The 19134-nt window shown below is 42.3% G+C and overlaps 1 protein-coding gene across 1 annotated transcript; it reads left to right on the forward strand.

Annotated features, from left to right (window-relative positions):
• Positions 1-17731, forward strand: ATP6V1B2 (ATPase H+ transporting V1 subunit B2). Its single transcript, XM_077805682.1, has 14 exons — positions 1-144; positions 6608-6663; positions 7579-7677; positions 8413-8506; positions 8634-8711; positions 9356-9495; positions 9915-10016; positions 10992-11089; positions 11598-11721; positions 12474-12624; positions 13960-14042; positions 14804-14908; positions 15604-15733; positions 15866-17731. The coding sequence occupies exons 1-14, from the start codon at positions 18-20 to the stop codon at positions 16006-16008; spliced, it is 1530 nt and encodes a 509-aa protein (XP_077661808.1). The 5' UTR covers positions 1-17; the 3' UTR covers positions 16009-17731.
• The last annotated feature ends 1403 nt before the right edge of the window (positions 17732-19134 follow it).

Consider the following 19134-nt stretch of genomic DNA (forward strand, 5'->3'; position numbering starts at 1 on the left):
GCTCAGACGGGGACAAGATGGCGGCGCTGCGGGCGATCCGGGGGATGGTGAACGGGGCCGTGTCCGAGGGCGCCAGCGGCGCGGCCGCCGCACGGGAGCAGGCGGCGGCGGCCAGCCGGGACTACATCTCCCAGCCCCGGCTCAGTGAGTGCCGGGCCGCGGCCCAGACCCTACCCGGGCTCCGGCTCCCCATTCAGAGGCCCCCGGGGAGGGGCTGGGCCAGAGGGGGAGGGGGGTCCCCGCTTCATCCCGGGGGGGGGGAGAGTGAGACTGGGCCTGGGGGGGAGAGTGAGACTGGGCCTGGGGGGGAGGGGCTGGGCTGGGGGGGGGAGAGTGGGGCTGGGCCGGGGGGGACACCCTGCCGTACCCCAGTCGGGGGGGAGGAGGGAAGAGGCTAGGCCTGCTGCCTTGTGACCTCTGTATCCCTAAAGCCAGGCTCTGGTTGCTAGCCCCCTACCCCCCCCCCCATCCCAGGCAGGTGGGTGAGGCCCCAGCTCCTGTTCTTGCATTTAGAGCAGAGGCCCCTACCCCTTTTTTTTAGCCATTAGACTCCCCCATCCTCCCCCCCCCCCCCCCCAAGTCCCTGTTGGTGCTGTCTGGTTCCCCTTGGCTGGAGGCCCCTTTGCTCTTGGATTTGCCTCTGTCCCGGCACCCAGGCCATTCTCACTGCCCCTCTCTGTGCCCACTGGCCCCAGTGCTCCCCAGCCACCTCTTGTGCTGTCCTCTGGCCCAACTTTTCTCCCCACACCAGTGTCTTGGGCTCGAGTGTCCACTGGGTGGAAATAGACCAGTGGGGCTCTGGTGTAGGTCTGTGTCAAGCAGAGTACAGCTGCTCTGTTAGTTCCAGGGTCTGGGTCTGCCTGGTGTAGGAATAAGAATCAGAAGTTGGGTGTGCCTTGTGGATGGGACTGGATTTGAGGAGCACCCCCTCCCCAAGATTACCACCTTTGGGGTGTTTATCAGGGTAGTAGAGTTGACTTCCCCTGTCGGGGTAAAGCTGGACAGATTCTTATTGGGAACAGAGCAGTTAATCCACATAGGCAATTAGGAAAGTCGGGGGCTTTATGTGGCTTTTTTACACAGGTAAATGGCTTTTCCTTGTAATATTGCCACATGGGACTCTTGGCATGGATGAACCACAAATGAAAATTGGGAGATACAGAGGCTATTGGGAAAGATCATGTTGTTGGCTACATTTACTAGGCACAACCCCTTGAAGTAGCATTCTGTGTGCAGAATATGGTTGCTGACAAATTCCAGTTTCCATTTCAACAGGAATGGTTCTATAACAGGCAGATGGTGGACACTGCTTTTAGTTAGTATTCTTAAAGTGGTGTGACGGTCTTACGGAGTATGTATTGTCCTGATTTTTACTTGAGTAAAGGACAATAAGGGATTGTGAAACATCACTCTTCCTATGGGTTGACTAATCTGTTCCTGATCTGTTTCAAGGTCATGTGATTACACTGCAGCTTAATGGAAATGTGAGACTGACTACATAGATACTCAAGATGTATCATACAATAAGGACTTTTAACAAATATGTACAAGAATCAAATGTGGTTTGGAGCAGGTGTTATGTAGCTTAATAGCCAGTCATGACTGCAGTTGTCTTTATATTTCAACGTGACTTATTTATTCTAGCTCTACGGTAAAATCCTATATTGTTTAAATTTAGGAAAGGCTAATTAGGTGGAGGTGGGCACATCTGACTATTGCAGATACATGTTTCAGAGGGGCCTGCTTGCTCTCATTTGGAAATGCATGTGCTTCCAGAAGGAGGGGAAAACTGTTTCCTGAATCTAAGTGCACTAGATTGTAAGGGGACAATCATTTGCTGTAGAGTGTGTGAGAGAGAGAATATGAATGGATGAGAAGGGAGCAGGGGATGGAAGTAGATGTGACCTCATAGGTGTAGTAGTTATAACTAACTTCTAAGCTTCTGTTGCATGGAGTACAGAAATATAGCAAGGTGAATCTCTCAAGCGATTCAATTCATAGTCTGTTTCATGAACCTATTGCTGCTAAGGTTTCTCTAGATGAAATCCTCATAATAACCTGCTGAAGGTGAGGTTGCTGCTGCTGGGCATCAGTCAAAATAAAAAGCTTAAGCATGGTCTACACTATAAAGTTAAGTTGACATAAGACCTAATTATGTCAGTGTACACAATGCAGCCTTGCTCCCACTGATGTAAATGCCCTGATACACCGACAAAACTCCACCTCTGTGAGAAGCGTAGGGCTTATCTTGGTGAAGTTAGGGGGGCACAATGTCCCTGTACACACTGCATTACTTGCATTATCTGTTGGCTGTTTTTCTTGTCAATTTCACAACTCCATGCTGGAGCCATGAAATTGACAAGAAAGCCTAGGCTGGTAGTGGGCTCCAACTAGAGCCTGGTCCCTCTGCGCAAGGAGGTGAGAAGCTTGGACAGCTGCCCCTGGCTCAGGGAAGCAAGAAGCCTGGAGTGCAGCTGGGCTCCCAGCGGGGAGCTGAACAGAGCTGAGAACCCTGGCTCTCGGCCCCCAACGCTACCCCTCTTCAGTTGGAGGAAGTGCTCCTAGTGAGGACATGCACCACTGACAGAAGGAGGGTAGTATGGACCTCAGCCATGTAGTAATTACTGCAGTGGCTGTAAATCAATCTAACATAGGTTGACTTCAACTTGTAGTGCACACATGCCCTAAGTTAGAGACTGCAAGTGCATCATAAGGTTTCTTTTGGCTACAGACGTTTAATGGAGCTAAAATTCAATATCTCAAATTCAGTTAAGCCTAATTTTTCAGTTAAACGACTGGGTGGATTAGTCTCGTTTTTAATTCAAAATCCGTAAGGACACGTGAATATTTTTCTTTGGTTCTGACAACCTCTTCATAAATAGAACTGACTCAATTGCTATGAGCTTATATGTTTTACTGGATACAGAAACTGGAGTTTCTTCAGTGTAATTGGTATGACTACTGACTTAATTTTGTGCAAATAACAGTCAAATTTTGGATACATCTAGTTGCTAGTTATCCACTATTTTGTATTTCCCTGCATGACACAGATCAGTTTTCTGGCAGAAACAGGACATATTACTGTAAACAGTGTGAAGTGATATTGGGGGGAGGGATGTGATTTTGTACATTAAAACTGTTGTGATTGTGAAAGTTGGGGAAAAGGGGAAATAGTGATTCTACTAGGCAGTTATTTCACAGCTCTAAATCCTTTACTGCAGTGTGGGTATGAGGAAGGCCAAAACTGATTGGAGCAGTGATTTTGCTAAAACTTTTGATTTAGATCAGTTGAAGTTGTGTGATTAAGTAACTCTGTGAAAGAGCCTGTATACTTAAGTAGCGTGAATTTTCTCACTGTGTAGACAAGTAACTTCTTTGCTTTTATGTTTTGAGTATTTCAATTGAGTCTGAAGTCCAGATCAGTAACTGTGGACCCAAAAAGGTCATACAAAATCATCTTCATCCAAAAGTAGAAGGGAACAGGACATCAAAGCCCAAGATATACAGCCAGATGGGTAGTTTAGTGGTTTGAGCATGGAGGTTTGGAACACCTGTTCTGTTTCCTGGGGTTTGAACTTAGTCAGCTTAGCTCTCTGTCTTTCTAAGGCAGAGTTGCATGCAGTTTAATGGCTTTCTTGGATGAGCCTTCTAAAAATTAAGTGCATGTCTATTCTGCATGGACAGTAAAGATCCTGTGGTCATGTATCAGCATGGATTTGTTCCAGCTTTTTTTTCCCACCCAGAGTGACCCTTCCTCTGTTGCTGGGCACTTGCTGTCTGCTTTCCACCTCATAGGTGGCTGCGTTTTTTGTGGGGTATGTATATAGCTTGTCACACTCTGGAATCCTTTGAGGTAGAAGGGTCTTTATATATGTAAAACATTAAATTGAGATTTAATTGTAACCCACTTCATCACTGGAATGGCTAAAAAGTGATTGAAAACAAGGATTTGGAGTCAGCATGCCAAGCTGCTTGTGTGATACCAATAGATTTGATGCTGTTTAATGTAATAAAATCCCCTCTGGTATCTCACTGATGGACAGTGTTAGGAAGTGAGCTCTTCACCCTGGATCAGTGAGGAAGTGCTGACAAGACTGTCACAAGTTAAAATGACAGGTTTCAGAGTAACAGCCGTGTTAGTCTGTATTCGCAAAAAGAAAAGGAGTACTTGTGGCACCTTAGAGACTAACCAATTTATTTGAGCATGAGCTTTCGTGAGCTACAGCTCACTTCATCAGATGAAGTGAGCTGTAGCTCACGAAAGCTCATGCTCAAATAAATTGGTTAGTCTCTAAGGTGCCATAAGTACTCCTTTTCTTTTTACAGGTTAAAATGTAATGTTGCTCAATATAGTTCTCTCCTGTTTTTGCAAATGTCTGGCTCCACCCTCACCCTGATATTTTTTTTAAAGTGCTATTCACATTGGTACACACACTGAATAGTTCTAATTGGCATAACAAGAATGAGAAGTGTTCAGTTCAGAGAAACCCAAAGTGCCTAACTTGGGACAAATGAAACATTTCCTTGTAAGTAAAAAAAGATGCAGAGCTAGACTTCTCATCCTCTTTAGCTTTAACATTTATCTAAATTCAGTTATAACTAACCAAATGTGACAGAATGGCTCCTATAACCAGCTTTACACAGTATTGTATCTTATTTTTTCATCTCCAGGTTAAAATCTTTCAAGATTATGCTATTATGCTTGTTCATCAGCAAACTCTTGTTACCTTTGTTAACACTGTAAATATCACACTGTTGACATAATACATAAAACATGATTTAGGCACACGTCTTTCAATGTGTACTAAACTCTCACATTGTCTGGCCTACGCTGTATTTCCAGGTCTTTATAGCTTGTTTGTGTCTACGTGGGATTTGTGATCTTTCCTGGTAACATTCTTTTCTTGGTCATATTAGTTTGTTTTCCCAATCTAGAAATAGCTCAACTTGCTCATCCTTTTTCCCTCGTGGTAACTGATTAATGATTACTCTCTTGCTTAGTCTTCCCTTGTGACCCTGGTAGAACCTTGTGGCTCTCAAACACTTCCTGTATTCACAGATCAAGTGAGGCTAAGCTTAAACACAGACACTGGTGCCCTGTTTGGGAATAATAAGGATTCTAGTGGAATAACTGTAATCATGACTGGAAAGTCATTTCCTATTGTCAGCATCTGCAAAGTTATGTTCTACACATTAATAGTAATGTCTTACTACCAAAAAGATGTGCCAATTACAAGGTGAATAATAAAACCCATCCTGTAAAGTGTTGGGCTCATCTCATGCCACAGTCCCATGAGTCAATGTTTAGTGCCCACCAGTGTAGAGGAATGTTCAGAAGTAGCTGTGAAATATCCACACCCCTGAGCAACTTAGTTATACTAACCTTAAACCCTTGTAGGCTGCCCTGTGTTGATAGGAGAGCTTCTCTTGTTGACATAACTACTGCCTCTTGGGGAAGTGGATTAACTACCTAATCTGCATAGCAGTATCTTCACTTAAGTGCTACAGCTGCATTTGTGCAGCTGTTCTGATGCCGTGTTTTTGGTGTAGACCTACTCTCTGTCTAAAACATGGACTTCAGACATCTGTGCATGTTTCTACTCCTCAATGACTTGACAATGCACCTTATATGAGCTGTGGTAAATACTATGTAATTTCTGAATTACCGACTAAAGTGAAACACCATCTTTCATGGTGCAGTCCCTTAGCTTCTCTTGGGATGGTGCTGAAAGGTTCTCTTCCAGCAGCAGTTGGCATGGTATGCTGGAAAATGTTTCCCAAATGCATTGTAGGTGCTCTGAAGATCATCCGCTTTTGAGCAAGTGAGATTCCTCATCTGTTCACATCTGAGTGTAAATTAAACTAAATGTAATGCAGATTTTTTTTGGGTGATTTTGACATCACTCAGCAGGATACTTTACTGCTCTTGTTAAAGATGACTATTAGATTGAGTCTTGAGATAATGGCATATAGTGTTCACTTGTTGCTTTGATCTCTGTCAAAAGACTAACACTCAATGAATTATACTGCCCTTATCCTTAGGTTGCTATCAGTGACTTTTTAAGGTTTTGCAATTAGTTGTATAGTATTTATCTGTTAGACTTTTCCCAATTGATAAAATGTTTGTATGCATCACATTGATTACCTTTCTGATGGATTAAAATGGCAGTTATTTCACTGAATGCAGCACCATTACACAATAGTTTAGGCTAGGTAGTGAATTGAACTGTGTCTGATGGAAAGAACAGGGAATCTAGATAGTCTTCTGTTTAAATTTGACCATGTTATGTAGGTTTACATCGCTGAACTCATGGCTCTTCTCTGGACATAAGTGACCTCTCCAATGCTACAGTGTCCTGTAACACCACTTGGGGATACTGGCCAAGTAGTGAATCAAAGAAAAGAATGCTGGTTATAGAATCACCAGCACCAGGTAATGGCACTTGCTGTTCTGTACACATAGCTTCCACTATATATGGAAGGTCTCACAGATTCAGAGAAGGTTAGACCCCCAGACTTTGCAAAGGGTGTGTTCTTCTACTTATTCAGCATAGAATGCTTATGCTGATTTTAATATATTGTCTGACTTGCACCTTTTATATTTCAGCATATAAAACTGTATCAGGAGTTAATGGTCCACTGGTAATCTTGGATCAAGTTAAGGTAAAAATTATTCTAATGAAATCTTCTTTTGAGGGAGATGGTGTGGGAAAGCTGGCTTGTGATCTAGACACACATTTGAACAGTCTTTAGCTCTGCATTCCATGGGTTCTGTGATCTACTTTAAACACAAGATCTTGTTTATATTCCAAACACTTTGAGCTAAATGCCAAAACTTGCCACACAGACTGCTTCAGGACATTGGGACAGGCTGTCAGGCACCCTGGTTGGAAAGAATGTCCTGTGGCTGAAATGGAAAGGAGTATAATTCTGCAACTATGCCGTTCATACTTCTACGTTTGAAGAGAAGTGGGGAAACGGATGCTACAGTTGAACAGTCTAAACTCTAATGCATATGCATTTTATCAAACTCAAATTTAATATTAATGATTCAAATCTTGTAAAGTACTCAGTGCATAGTATTGGATACATGAACAACAGGAAACAATTTAAGATTTTTAGCATATGCTTATCAAATATTTGGGGGGAGTTAGAAGGGAAGGGGTATTTGTTTCATAGGAGGGTTGCAGGGGTTATTGGTGTTTGTGGTAGACAAGCTACAATTTTCCCTTGCTAGAGTTCTTGGCTTCTCTTTAACGTGGATCTCTGTTGTGCTTGACTACTGGCATATGGGTTCAGCTACTCAAGAGAACAGTTTCAGGCTGTCTTTAAACAAGTTTTTTTCCTCGCTGCTTGCTAAATCTGCCACTCAGATTAAGGAGCTCATCATAAAAACAGCTACATTTTTGTCAGTAAACGTTAACTGCCTTGGCGCTTCCCTTTGACTGTGAATTGTGTAAAAGATATGGTAGCTTTTTGTCTCAAGATCTATTTAGTCTATTATGGATAATGTGGTAACTCTAGTTTGTGGATTTTAACTTTTTCCCCACTGTCTTACAGATTTTTTTTCTGCATTAGTTTCCTAGGTATGCAGAGATTGTCCACTTGACACTTCCTGATGGCACAAAGAGAAGTGGGCAAGTTTTAGAAGTCAGCGGCTCTAAAGCTGTAGTTCAGGTAAACTAGGGACAGAATGGTCCCATAAAGACTTTTCCTTAGTGGGCATCAGTTTGGGCTATGGCAAATCTAAAGTCCTTGTAACTTTCTTGAGTCAAAACTTAATATAAATTCAAAAAACATTTGAAAATAATTGGTGGGTGGATCTGAGTAACCTTCAGTTTTTGCTTTTGTTTAAACATTAAGGAAACTTCTGACCACAATAGGGTCTTGTAGACATAAGGCAAGAGTCCTCCTTCATCTTCTCCATGCAGCCTGTACTACTACAATGTAGATCCATTGCAAAGCTTCAGTGTGTTTGAGACACATCTATGTGATGTTCTCAAAGCAGCTGTTAATAGTTACCACTCTAATCTTACTTAGCTGAAGAGCTTTATTGTGTAGGCAGCAGAAAATGATCTTAAATTTTAAAGGAGTGATCCCTGATAGCCACTGGCATTCTTGACTAACTGCTTTTACAGGTCATATGTAAAATATATTTTTATACAGTGTTGCTTTGTTAACATATCTGTACAAATGAACAATTTCTAAATGGTCTTGGAAATAATTCCTGTATTACACAGGTCCGTCTTGCTTTTGCTGCTTGTTGGTTAACCCATTGCTTGTTGTGTTAGAGATTCACTGACCTGTATATCTCCATCCCATCTGTTATAACTCTTTGCACAATGTCTTTATCTACCTACGCTAAAGGAACATGTATCCATTTCACCTGGTGTCTCTTCTGATATATTGCAGGTATTTGAGGGAACTTCGGGTATTGACGCTAAGAAAACATCTTGTGAATTTACTGGGGATATTCTCCGAACCCCAGTATCTGAGGATATGCTTGGTATGCACTAGACCTTGCTCTTTGGATTGAACATATTTATTTTCATGTAATACTACTACAGATGGGAAAACAACTAGGTAACTACTGTCCTGTTCATATAATCATAATCTTGTTACTGTTTTTGTAGGCCGTGTATTTAATGGATCAGGAAAACCTATTGACAGAGGTCCCATTGTCTTGGCTGAAGATTACCTGGACATTATGGGTATGTGTTTTTTTTCAAAAACTATTCATGGTACCCATTTCTGGTAGGGAACAAGAGGCTGACTTTTGACTTGAATTCCAGTATGTACTCTACACAAAATGCAGTGACAAGCTACTTTTCAGAGGCCTCTGCAAATGAAACAATAGCCCTAAAATCATGCAGAAGGTGTACAAAGTACTGAATGCCTAGTAACTCATCAGAAAGTTGTTCATAAACTGTTAAGATGGGCCCACAGGACAAGTGGTCTGTGTTTTCCTACAGTAATGCATGGCAGTTCTTAATTAGGGAGAGTGCTTTGGTTAAAGTGGTTTAATAGTGCTAACTATAATAGACTTGTGGTAACCTTCCCCCAAAGAGAAGAGGGTGTTAATTTCCTTCCAAGGAGTAGGATGACAGTATCCTGTCCTTTTTATCCGCATGCATATAAATTGCCAAATTGATAAATGATCTCATGACCAATTAAAAAAAAAGTCAATGGACTAAGTTCAAACTAGAACCAGAAGTGTCTGGTGAACTAAAATGTTTGTGATTCTAAATGCATTTTTATAGCCTTATTTTGAAACTTTGCCTTGAAACCTTTATTAATCTATGCATTGTTAAAGTTAGGTAAATAATGTGGTGGTTTCTCTGTGAAAATACAATAGGTCAACCAATCAATCCACAGTGTCGAATCTACCCAGAAGAGATGATTCAGACTGGCATTTCTGCAATAGATGGCATGAACAGCATTGCCAGAGGACAGAAAATTCCCATATTCTCTGCTGCTGGTTTGCCCCATAATGAGGTGGGTGCTTTAATGGAGCTCTGACAGCTGCTGGAAACTACTAGCTGCTGGAAACATTCAGTTCTGCAGTGCAAAGAACTTAAAATGAATGAGCTATGTGAGGTTACAAGTGGGGAGAGTTAAGAATATTTGTGTGTGTAAAATATACACCAATTAACACAAAGCTTTAAAACAGAGTAAGTTCTGCTTTCTCAAGATGCTTCTTATCAAATATTGATTGGCCAGATACCACATAATCTTCCTTCTCTAGCACCAGTTTTCTGCTTTTTTCTTGCTTTTGGCCTCAGGGCAAAGTTCTAGGAGACCATTTGTATTTAACCATGTCAAAAAGTGATTTATTCCCTGAGTTAGTCTGTACAGTAGATAAATGTGCAACTTACTACAATAGATTTATGCAGCTCCTTCTGCATTCCTCTCAGATTGCAGCTCAGATATGTCGCCAGGCTGGCTTAGTGAAGAAATCCAAAGATGTGATGGACTACAGTGAAGAGAACTTTGCCATTGTGTTTGCTGCTATGGGTGTAAGTACCATTATGCTTAGGTACATCGTAAAAATGGTTTACTTCCAATACTTTGAGCACTAAGACGGAACAATCAATCCAGTTTGCTATATCACTGGAATTATGCAAACTTAATCATTTTTTTAGAGTTGCTTGTCACATTTTAGGTCCGTCTATACTATGCTGTTGTAAAAGCAATAGTATTATTGAGGCTGATGAATCTACCTGGCTGTCTGATGGGAGAATGCCTCATGGGGTAGAATGGTATCTGTAAGAATAGGTGGTTCCATTGTAATTGGAACAAGAAGAGAACATTTTAAAAGGTCCCAAGCACTGCATTTTTAAAAACTTTGTTAACTGTGTAAGTTGCCCAGATTGTAACCCCTGCCACAATTGAAGGGGAAATTTTAATAGCAGGATATTCTGTGGTAAAATGGCTTATTCTGTGGTAAAAGACACTCAGTTTCTTAACGTAGGCATCTGTTTTGTAGTGTCATTGCATTGTTACATTCTCAGATTAGGTGGAGGCAGAATTGTTGTCATTTTGATCTCCAAATTCTTCTTGGGACAGTGCTTACTAAAGAGCAATATCAGTTACTTGAATGGTAGGATGACACTGCATATGCATCCAAGTTAGATCTCTCTGGAGTTGTGCAGAACATCTGACTGTCAGAGGATTGTTACATGTTCCTCCCTCCAGATTGACAGTTGTCTTCACCTGACTAGGGTTGGTCATGAATAAGGCAAGATATCTCATCTCTACCCCTCCTGCCACACTTGGTCCTGAGCTCTGATTCCTTTATGATAATATATTGCATTATGGATAGACTGTCCAATGTTATTCTTAGTCACAGGTTGACTGAAAGGGTGGGCTGGTAGTATAGATATTAAAGGCTTGCACCAGCTCTGAACCAGTCTTTTAAATAACTTACTTTATAGAATGGGAATTTAAACAGTCTCCCTGTTTGCAAATGACTACTTAGTATTGTGGTTTAGGTGAACATGGAAACGGCTCGGTTCTTCAAAACTGACTTTGAGGAAAATGGCTCCATGGACAACGTGTGCCTGTTCTTGAACTTGGCCAATGATCCAACGTAAGTAGGTAAAATGACTGTTTTTCCCAACCAGAAATGTGGAGAACTGGTGCACTGGAAAACATGTCACTATGGTGTCCAAAAGCTGCTGGAAATTGATTCTGAGACCCTTAGAATCATAGGGTTAGAAGGCATCACAAGGGTCATCTAGTCTAATTGCCTGCCAAGATGCAGGATTTGTCATGTCTAAACCGTCCAAGACAGGTGCCTATCCAGCCTTCTTTTGAAAGCCTCCAGGGAAGGAGCTTCCACAACCCCCTGAGGCGTCTGTTCCATTTTCCTTAAAAGAAGCCACGTTACTGGCTTGTCAAATATCTTACGTTCGTGGCAGTAGGCTCAGATACTATAGACCTGGACACTAATTATGCGCACTCCAATTAGTATATGGAGTAGATTTCACAGGGCTCCTAACCTGTTTCCTCTCTTACTTTTGAGTTGTGCTGTTCAGTGTATGCGTTGTAACCTCATAGTATTGGATGGTGTTGAACGTGCAATTCTGTCCTTTCAGCATTGAGCGTATTATCACACCTCGACTCGCTCTAACCACTGCTGAATTCTTGGCCTACCAGTGTGAGAAGCACGTACTAGTCATTCTGACAGACATGAGCTCCTATGCTGAAGCTCTACGAGAGGTACTTGTTCTTATGTAGCCGATAAATGTGTGTAGGTGTTCGCCACCCTGCAAAAAGGGCTGAAATTGAATGGGAGCATAAAATGGATGAGTAATTTATTCAGCAAACCTCTTGCTGTTCTTCGGTCCCTTTTGAGAAAGATACCTAATCCATTTTAAAAAAGCTACTCTGTCAGGTTCCGTTATTCCTAACAAGTTAGTCTGTATCCGGGGATGGGCACTGCATGCAGCTGATGTTCCATGTTAAACCAGACATGTGTAAAGTGGGCTCTGACAGAAATAACAGTGCACGGGAATCTCCCATTTCAAAACTAAGTTATCCAGTTGCTTATAGTTCTAGTGGGAAAACGTGTAAAAATTACTGATGTTTGCATGCAAGGTTAAGCTACTTCTGCATTTCTCAGGCTTCTGAAACTAGCCAGAACTGTGTCATAAAGCATTGCAAAATTGGCTTGTCTGCCTGGATATATAATTCATTTGTAGTGGAGATTGATTCAGTAGTTTCTTGTTAACCTGGCAGTCAATTTCTGATCAGCATTACAGGATCTCTGTTTTACACAGGGAATGATCTTCATGCCTGGCTTGTGGGTGTTCTCTTGTAGAGGATTTGAATAGCTGTGTTTTGGCACTACCATGTGGCCAGTCCTGTTAATCATTAATATAACTTTATTGGATGCCGTGGCGGACTTTGTGGTGGCTGTACCTGAACTCTCAGTGATGAGCTTTGAGTAACTTTGCCTGAATTGCCTGCAGGTTTCAGCAGCTAGAGAGGAAGTGCCTGGCCGACGTGGCTTCCCTGGTTACATGTACACTGACTTGGCCACTATATATGAGCGAGCTGGGCGTGTGGAAGGCAGGAATGGCTCCATTACTCAGATTCCTATTCTTACCATGCCCAACGATGGTGAGTCCTGGCCACTGCTTTTCCCTGGGAATAGATCTGCTTTTCACATATGGGCATGTAAGATCACTTGTGTCATGTAGTTCTTGGATGTTTTAGCACTATTGCGGTGTGCATTCTGTGGGAGGGTATTGATTGAGGATAATCCCATGATGCCTGATTCATACCAGTCAGGAGGCTGGAGTTGCTAGTTTTAATCATAGAATCAGAGGACTGGAAGGGACATCAAGAGGTCGTCTAGTCCAGTCCCCTGCACTCACAGCAGAACCAAGCATTATCTAGACCATCCCTGACAAGTGCCTGTCCAACCTGCTCTTAATCTCCAACGACTGAGATTCCACAATCATTAAGTTCCTTCCCCTTATTGGGTACTGGAGCTCCATTAGACTTCGGATAAAGATCTGCAACCTCAGTGTTGGCCAAAAAGAGAGAAGCTGAACCTTAACAATAAAATGTGTCCATCCTATTGTGCAACATATAACATCTTCTCAGAGGAATCAGATCTGTCATACAGCTGAGGTGCTCATCTGTGTGCAGCACTGCAGCTGTGTTGGTCCCAGGATATTCGAGACAAGGTGTGAGGCATCCACTTTGTGTCTTGTGCTCATTTATGGTTAGTTCAAATCCCATCTGGCTCAAGAGATGTATGTATTTCAAAGAGTTAGAAGTACTCTAATTTCAGCATCCTCCAGAACCAGTTGGAGAGAGAATGTATTAAGAGCATCGGCTCGCTTCAGAGCTTTGAAAAAAATATGCAGTGTAGCATCTTGCATACAAAATACTTTAGTTCTCTTCACTCTTGAGGTGTATGAAGGATCATTCCACATCAAATGGGCAGTGAGGCACAAAGATGAGATGACTTTCCCTTTCGGTCTTTTGCATGGTAAAGCAACTGCATATGTTCAGGCAGTTGGGTAACTAGCAATTTCAAGATGACTTGCAGAACAAACAGCCTCTGTAATAATGCATTGCATTGTTTCTAGTAATAGAGCGTAATGGCAGTGCTGCCTAGGATTTTAGAATACCCCTTACATTGGTTTAACAAGCCTAGTGGTGGCTTTTGTCAAGTCCTTTGGTCCCTTTTCTTTGGATGTATTTCTACTTAGTTGAAGACTGCACTGCTCTGTTTTGTCATCCTCTGTTTTCTTATGTGCGGTATTTGATTTAGCTTCAAGGCATTTTAAAGGGCATTCTAATTACACTAGAATATTATGGTATCTAAAGTAAAATATGCTGTTCAGACAGCTTTTATAAAGCTGACTCCTCAGTGTGGCGTTGGCTGGAATTAATATAAAAAGCAGGGTCTGAAAACTTAACATAAAACCACTTCCTCTGCAGATATTACTCATCCCATCCCTGACTTGACTGGATACATTACTGAGGGGCAGATCTATGTGGATAGGCAGCTGCACAACAGACAGGTAGGTACCACACCTCTGAGCAATCTTACATGCAAAGTTCTTAAGAGTTAGTTTTAGCCTACATTCTTCTATTGGCTGGTTCTTCTGACAAAAGATGTTAGAGGAAGGACTTGTATAATACTCGTCTGGTTGAGGTTGCAGGTCCTCAGCATCTCTAGAAGTAGGCAGCCCTGGGGGAGAAGATGCCATAGATTGAAGACTGGAGGTCTAAAAGCAATTTTCTGTTTAATAGACCTGGGTGTCTGAATTACTTGTCATATGTAAGCTGTCCACTCTGACTTCGTTGCAGAGTAAACTTAGCAAGATAACAGGTTACAAAGATCCTCTTTGTAGGTTTACAAATCCCTTCCTTGCAAATCCACTCCTGAACTTGAGGGCCAGTCCAAAATGACCACTCCTCCTCAGACTTTCCAGGTTGTGCTATTTCTTTCCGTTCTCAGGAGAACTTTTATCTTCATGAGCTAGCTCTCGTTTGTATCTGAATTAATACAGAGTTGCAGAAACCATAATTAGGAATTTGTGGTGCTGGTACCTGCAAACTAACAACACTGAATACATGGAAGTGCTAGAAGCAGCAGATACCAGGCCACTGGCTTTTTGAACAGTGGTGTGAATGCCACCAACTTTCTCTCAAGTCTCTGTACTATGAACAGATTGTAGGGTACATGTAGGAAGAAAACTTTCATGTAACTAACCAGTAATGTTGAGCTCCACATGCTTTTTTCAGTGCTATCCATTAACTTTCTTTTCTCCTCCCAAAGATTTACCCACCTATTAATGTGTTACCCTCCTTGTCTCGACTGATGAAGTCTGCTATTGGTGAGGGTATGACCAGGAAGGACCATTCAGATGTGTCCAACCAGCTGGTATGCATTATCCTTCTTATGTGGAATCTGTATTGAGCTGTACATACACCTTTGCTGCTTCCGTCGAGAACCCTGAAAAGGATCAGACATGGCTAGCCCTTTCATATCTGAAGCTGCTTCCCTTTGATACCTTAAAGCTGAGATTCTGCTATAGTCCACTTATAAGAGCCCTTGTACAAATCTGTTTTATAAGTGACCCACTCGTCCCATTTGGTCTGCTGCTACAAGCCCTTTTCAGTACTGGGCTTTGTGCACAAACCATACATAGGCTGTTCATGTACCAATAAATAGTCTGTGGAGTTCTTTCCAGGCTCATTCTGCCAAATGCTGCTTTATCTTTCCACACCAACCACCCTGTTGACTGTATTTTGTGCAGTGTGTCGTCGTATCCAGCAGATGCTGTATATACAGCTAGTCAACTTAAGTTTTTGTTCCTTAAGTAATTTACTCTAAAACCACTCTGGTCAGGTTCAGACACTGCACTGTAGTGTCTGAGCGATGTCATGCTGTTTCTTGCTCCCCCATCCCTCAGCTCTATTTAAAATCATAAAGACTCTGGAATAAGAGCCCCAAATTCTGTCCTCCTATCCACCCAGTACACTGTTGGTACTGTATTAAAAATCCACAACTCCTTGTAACATCGGTCAAACGCCACATGATCTTGCTTTCTCCCCTGTTTTTCCCCTCCTTTCTAGTATGCCTGCTATGCTATTGGAAAGGATGTGCAAGCTATGAAGGCTGTAGTTGGTGAGGAAGCTCTGAGCTCAGATGATCTTCTTTATCTGGAGTTTCTGCAGAAGTTTGAAAGGAACTTCATAGCTCAGGGTAAGTATGTCTAAAGTATATGGGACATACTGTACAAGGCACTCAAACCATGTTACACCTGGAGTGACCAGGTCTTGTCTTTGACATTGACCCTCTGGGCTGTTCCCATAATTTAGTCTCTTACCTCTTCAGGTCCTTATGAAAACCGTACTGTTTACGAGACCCTGGACGTTGGCTGGCAGCTTCTGCGAATCTTCCCCAAAGAGATGTTAAAGAGAATTCCTCAGAGCACCCTGGCAGAGTTCTACCCTCGAGACTCCACTGCAAAGCACTAGCCACAGCTTCGTCTCTAGCTCTGTACTCTGTGAAAGGCTGTTTATTTTCCTCTTTCATGTGTTGGTGTTTACTTGTCACTCCTGTAATTAAAATCAAGAATAAGTGACATGTTGTGCCAGTGTTCCTGATGTGTTAAGCTGATAAGAGTTTAAAATACCTTTCCAAAGCCTGGATCTTCAGTGGCTTTGGTAAAATTTCATAAGGGGAAGAAGCTTCAAAGTCACCTATCTTTGTAGACGTATGTAACTGCAGTGATTATAATTGTCTTCTAGACTGACTTCCTTTAAATCATCTCAGGAGAGGGATTACCAGAAGCTGAACTTGGTCTCCAGTCCAGGAACAAATGTAACTCGTTATTTATGGAGAGCCAAGGAGCAAATGGTAGCCCCCCTCTTTCCCAGAGCATCTGCCTTCAGCCTGATCACGTGCCACTGCTGTGCTGTTTAGAACAGATGGCGCTCTGTGCTGACCTGCTATTGTGATTGATGGACAGACGAGCAAGACGAAAGCTGGCTACATGGCAGTGTACATCTGAGTACCAGAACACAGTTCACTGTTGGCTTTAATTAGAGCTGGGGGATCCTTGATCATTTTGCTGCTGTCCCCAGAGTTATACATATATGAAGTTGCAACATTTGCACAAAACAGTACTTTCCAAGTAGCACAGCAAGATTCCTACCTCTTCAGAGATCCAAAGCAGTAGGTCTCTATATGAGGATCATAGGTTTTGTCCTTATCTTGGACTAGGGAGTCAATCAACCTGTTTAACTGCCCCCTTGAAAAGTTAGAGAAGCAGGAAACTTACTCCAACCATTCCACTCCCTGAAATATAGAAGTCACAAATATGAAAAGTGGCTAAAGCCCAGTGCTGTCCCAAATCATGCAAACATCTGATGGTACAACACTGTAGACTGTCCAAAGCTTCAAACTCTTATTACAAAACTGAACTGTTATCCCATTATAGGAGACAACCCTATTATACCAGGTCCCCCAGATACAATTGTATGGGTAGTGTTGGGGGGGCCCCCAATTAATTTTGTAGTTTAAAAGTCTTGTACTAAATGATGTAGAGGGACAGAAGGAAACTCTTGTTGGTATGTCCGAAAGGATATTTTGAATTCTGTGTTAAATCATTCTCTGGATGACATTGGGCCTTAAACCATGTTTTAACTTTGGTTTAAATCGCCCTTCCAAACATGGATTTGGCTAGCCTGTTTAGATTGGGCCAAACAGTTAAGTGTTTCCAAAATAATCCTAACCCAGCCAGTATCTCCATGCTTGCAATTAGTTTAAATTGGGTTCAAAGCCCCCTGCAGAGAGGGTTTTAGAGTTCCTTATTTGTCTGCTTTCCATTTCCAGGCTAATCTGGTTAGTTCGTTATTTTGCCTATCCATGCATGAGTTGCAAACCGTGTTAGCACTTTTCTAGACAGGTGTTAAACTCAGAGGTGCAACATGGTTTAAACTGTGTCGAATACTGACTTCAGCTTGTCCCTGATGTTGCCCTGCAGCTCTGTCCTGTGCAGGTCTAACTTTCTATTGTTTGGTCTCTGTAACTTGGGTGCAATAGCAATTTCTTTAGTGCATTCCAACTTAAAGTTGTGTCAATTCTATTTTTCTTGGAGAGGGCGGCATGGGAAGGTGTTAGCATGAGAATATTTTAATGTAGAAAATGTGATATCTGAATAAGTTAAATATGAAAAATAAATGTTGAAGAAATCAAGTCTCAGTGGCTCTATAGTGAAAAGTTTTGCTTGGGCTTCCCTGAGGCTGTCAAGTCATTTGGACTAGACAGCAGGCGCATCTCCCAATTCCAGTGAAACCATTTAGACACACCTCCGCTATGCTAAACCACAAACCTTGAGACCTACTGGCAAAATTGTAGCAAATCTTCCTCATGCTAGCAGGCAAATTTTACATGAGACATGATCCTGTAGTTTCCCCAGCTACAGTTGTGGTGGTACGGGTGCACAAATAGGCATTGGCAAAAATTAGCGCTGCACCTAGAGGACGTTTATCCCTGGATTAAATCTTTAATTCTACAACCATGTAACCGTGGACACTGAAACTTAGACAATTACCATGTCTAAGGTGTAGACTTAAGGCTAATTGTCCCCACCTCCCTATGCTTGCCACTATTAGCTGTAGTGGCTCAGTGCTCACGTATCTAGCCAGGAGCCCATCGTCCAGTTTCTGAAAATACACTGGAAGCGTAGGAAGACTGAGGTTGGTTTTATTGTAAGCGGGAGAGTAATGGGAATAGGCAGACCCTGATTTTATTCCTGGATCTTCCTATGTGATGATAAACAAATATCTTCTGCTGCCCTTTCTTCAAAGGGGAATAACAGTATACGGTCAATGAATTAGCTTCAGTTACCAACATTTATTGTGGCTTTTGAACTGACGATTGTGTTTATGAAAATGGAAAATATTACAGAAGTACAGAACTCGTGATAAGCATATATTACGGTGTGGGTTCCTGACAACATCTAACTGGAGGGAAATGGCAGGAGTAGGGGGTAGCAACCACATAGCTTTCTTCCAAGGCCAGGATCACAACCAAACCTGTTTTGAAGAGGGGAAGTTGCCTGGATCATCTTTGGTCTGTTCACAGGGCTAAGCACTGGTCAATGACTATGGTTTGTTCATGGCTCTCTACTAACGCAATTGATGTCTCAGTCACTTCTCAGAATAAAGGTAGGACTGATACCAAAGTTCAGGATAAGCCTTTCCTTCAGATTTCATGTGTGAGCATTTTTTGAAGTCTCTACTTAAATTTGTAGGGCAGGTGCCTTCTGTTACCTGTCTACAGGGCTCTGCTGCTGTATTAACAAAAGGCAGAGGGTTGTGCTTGCAAATAAGCTAGTCTCTAGCCTTCTCCCCCCAACACTTCCAGTGGTGGGAGCCCCACTCTGGTTTGGAGCAAGTCTAGATGGCAGGGTGGGTGAAACAGCAGGAGCTTGTCTGTGCTGTCTTCCATCGTATTCCCGTTGTTGCTGCTGCCAGTGGGGAAAATATAGGGAAGGCCATAGAGTGGAAGTGAGCTAGTGTTATGTGCCCCATAATTGGTACAAACCTGGCTCCAAACCCCACGCTTTGGCACTTCACCAAAACAGTCTTGGCACT

The sequence above is a fragment of the Eretmochelys imbricata genome, chromosome 26 (genome assembly GCF_965152235.1).
Source record: "Eretmochelys imbricata isolate rEreImb1 chromosome 26, rEreImb1.hap1, whole genome shotgun sequence".
In the NCBI taxonomy this organism is placed as follows: domain Eukaryota; kingdom Metazoa; phylum Chordata; order Testudines; family Cheloniidae; genus Eretmochelys; species Eretmochelys imbricata.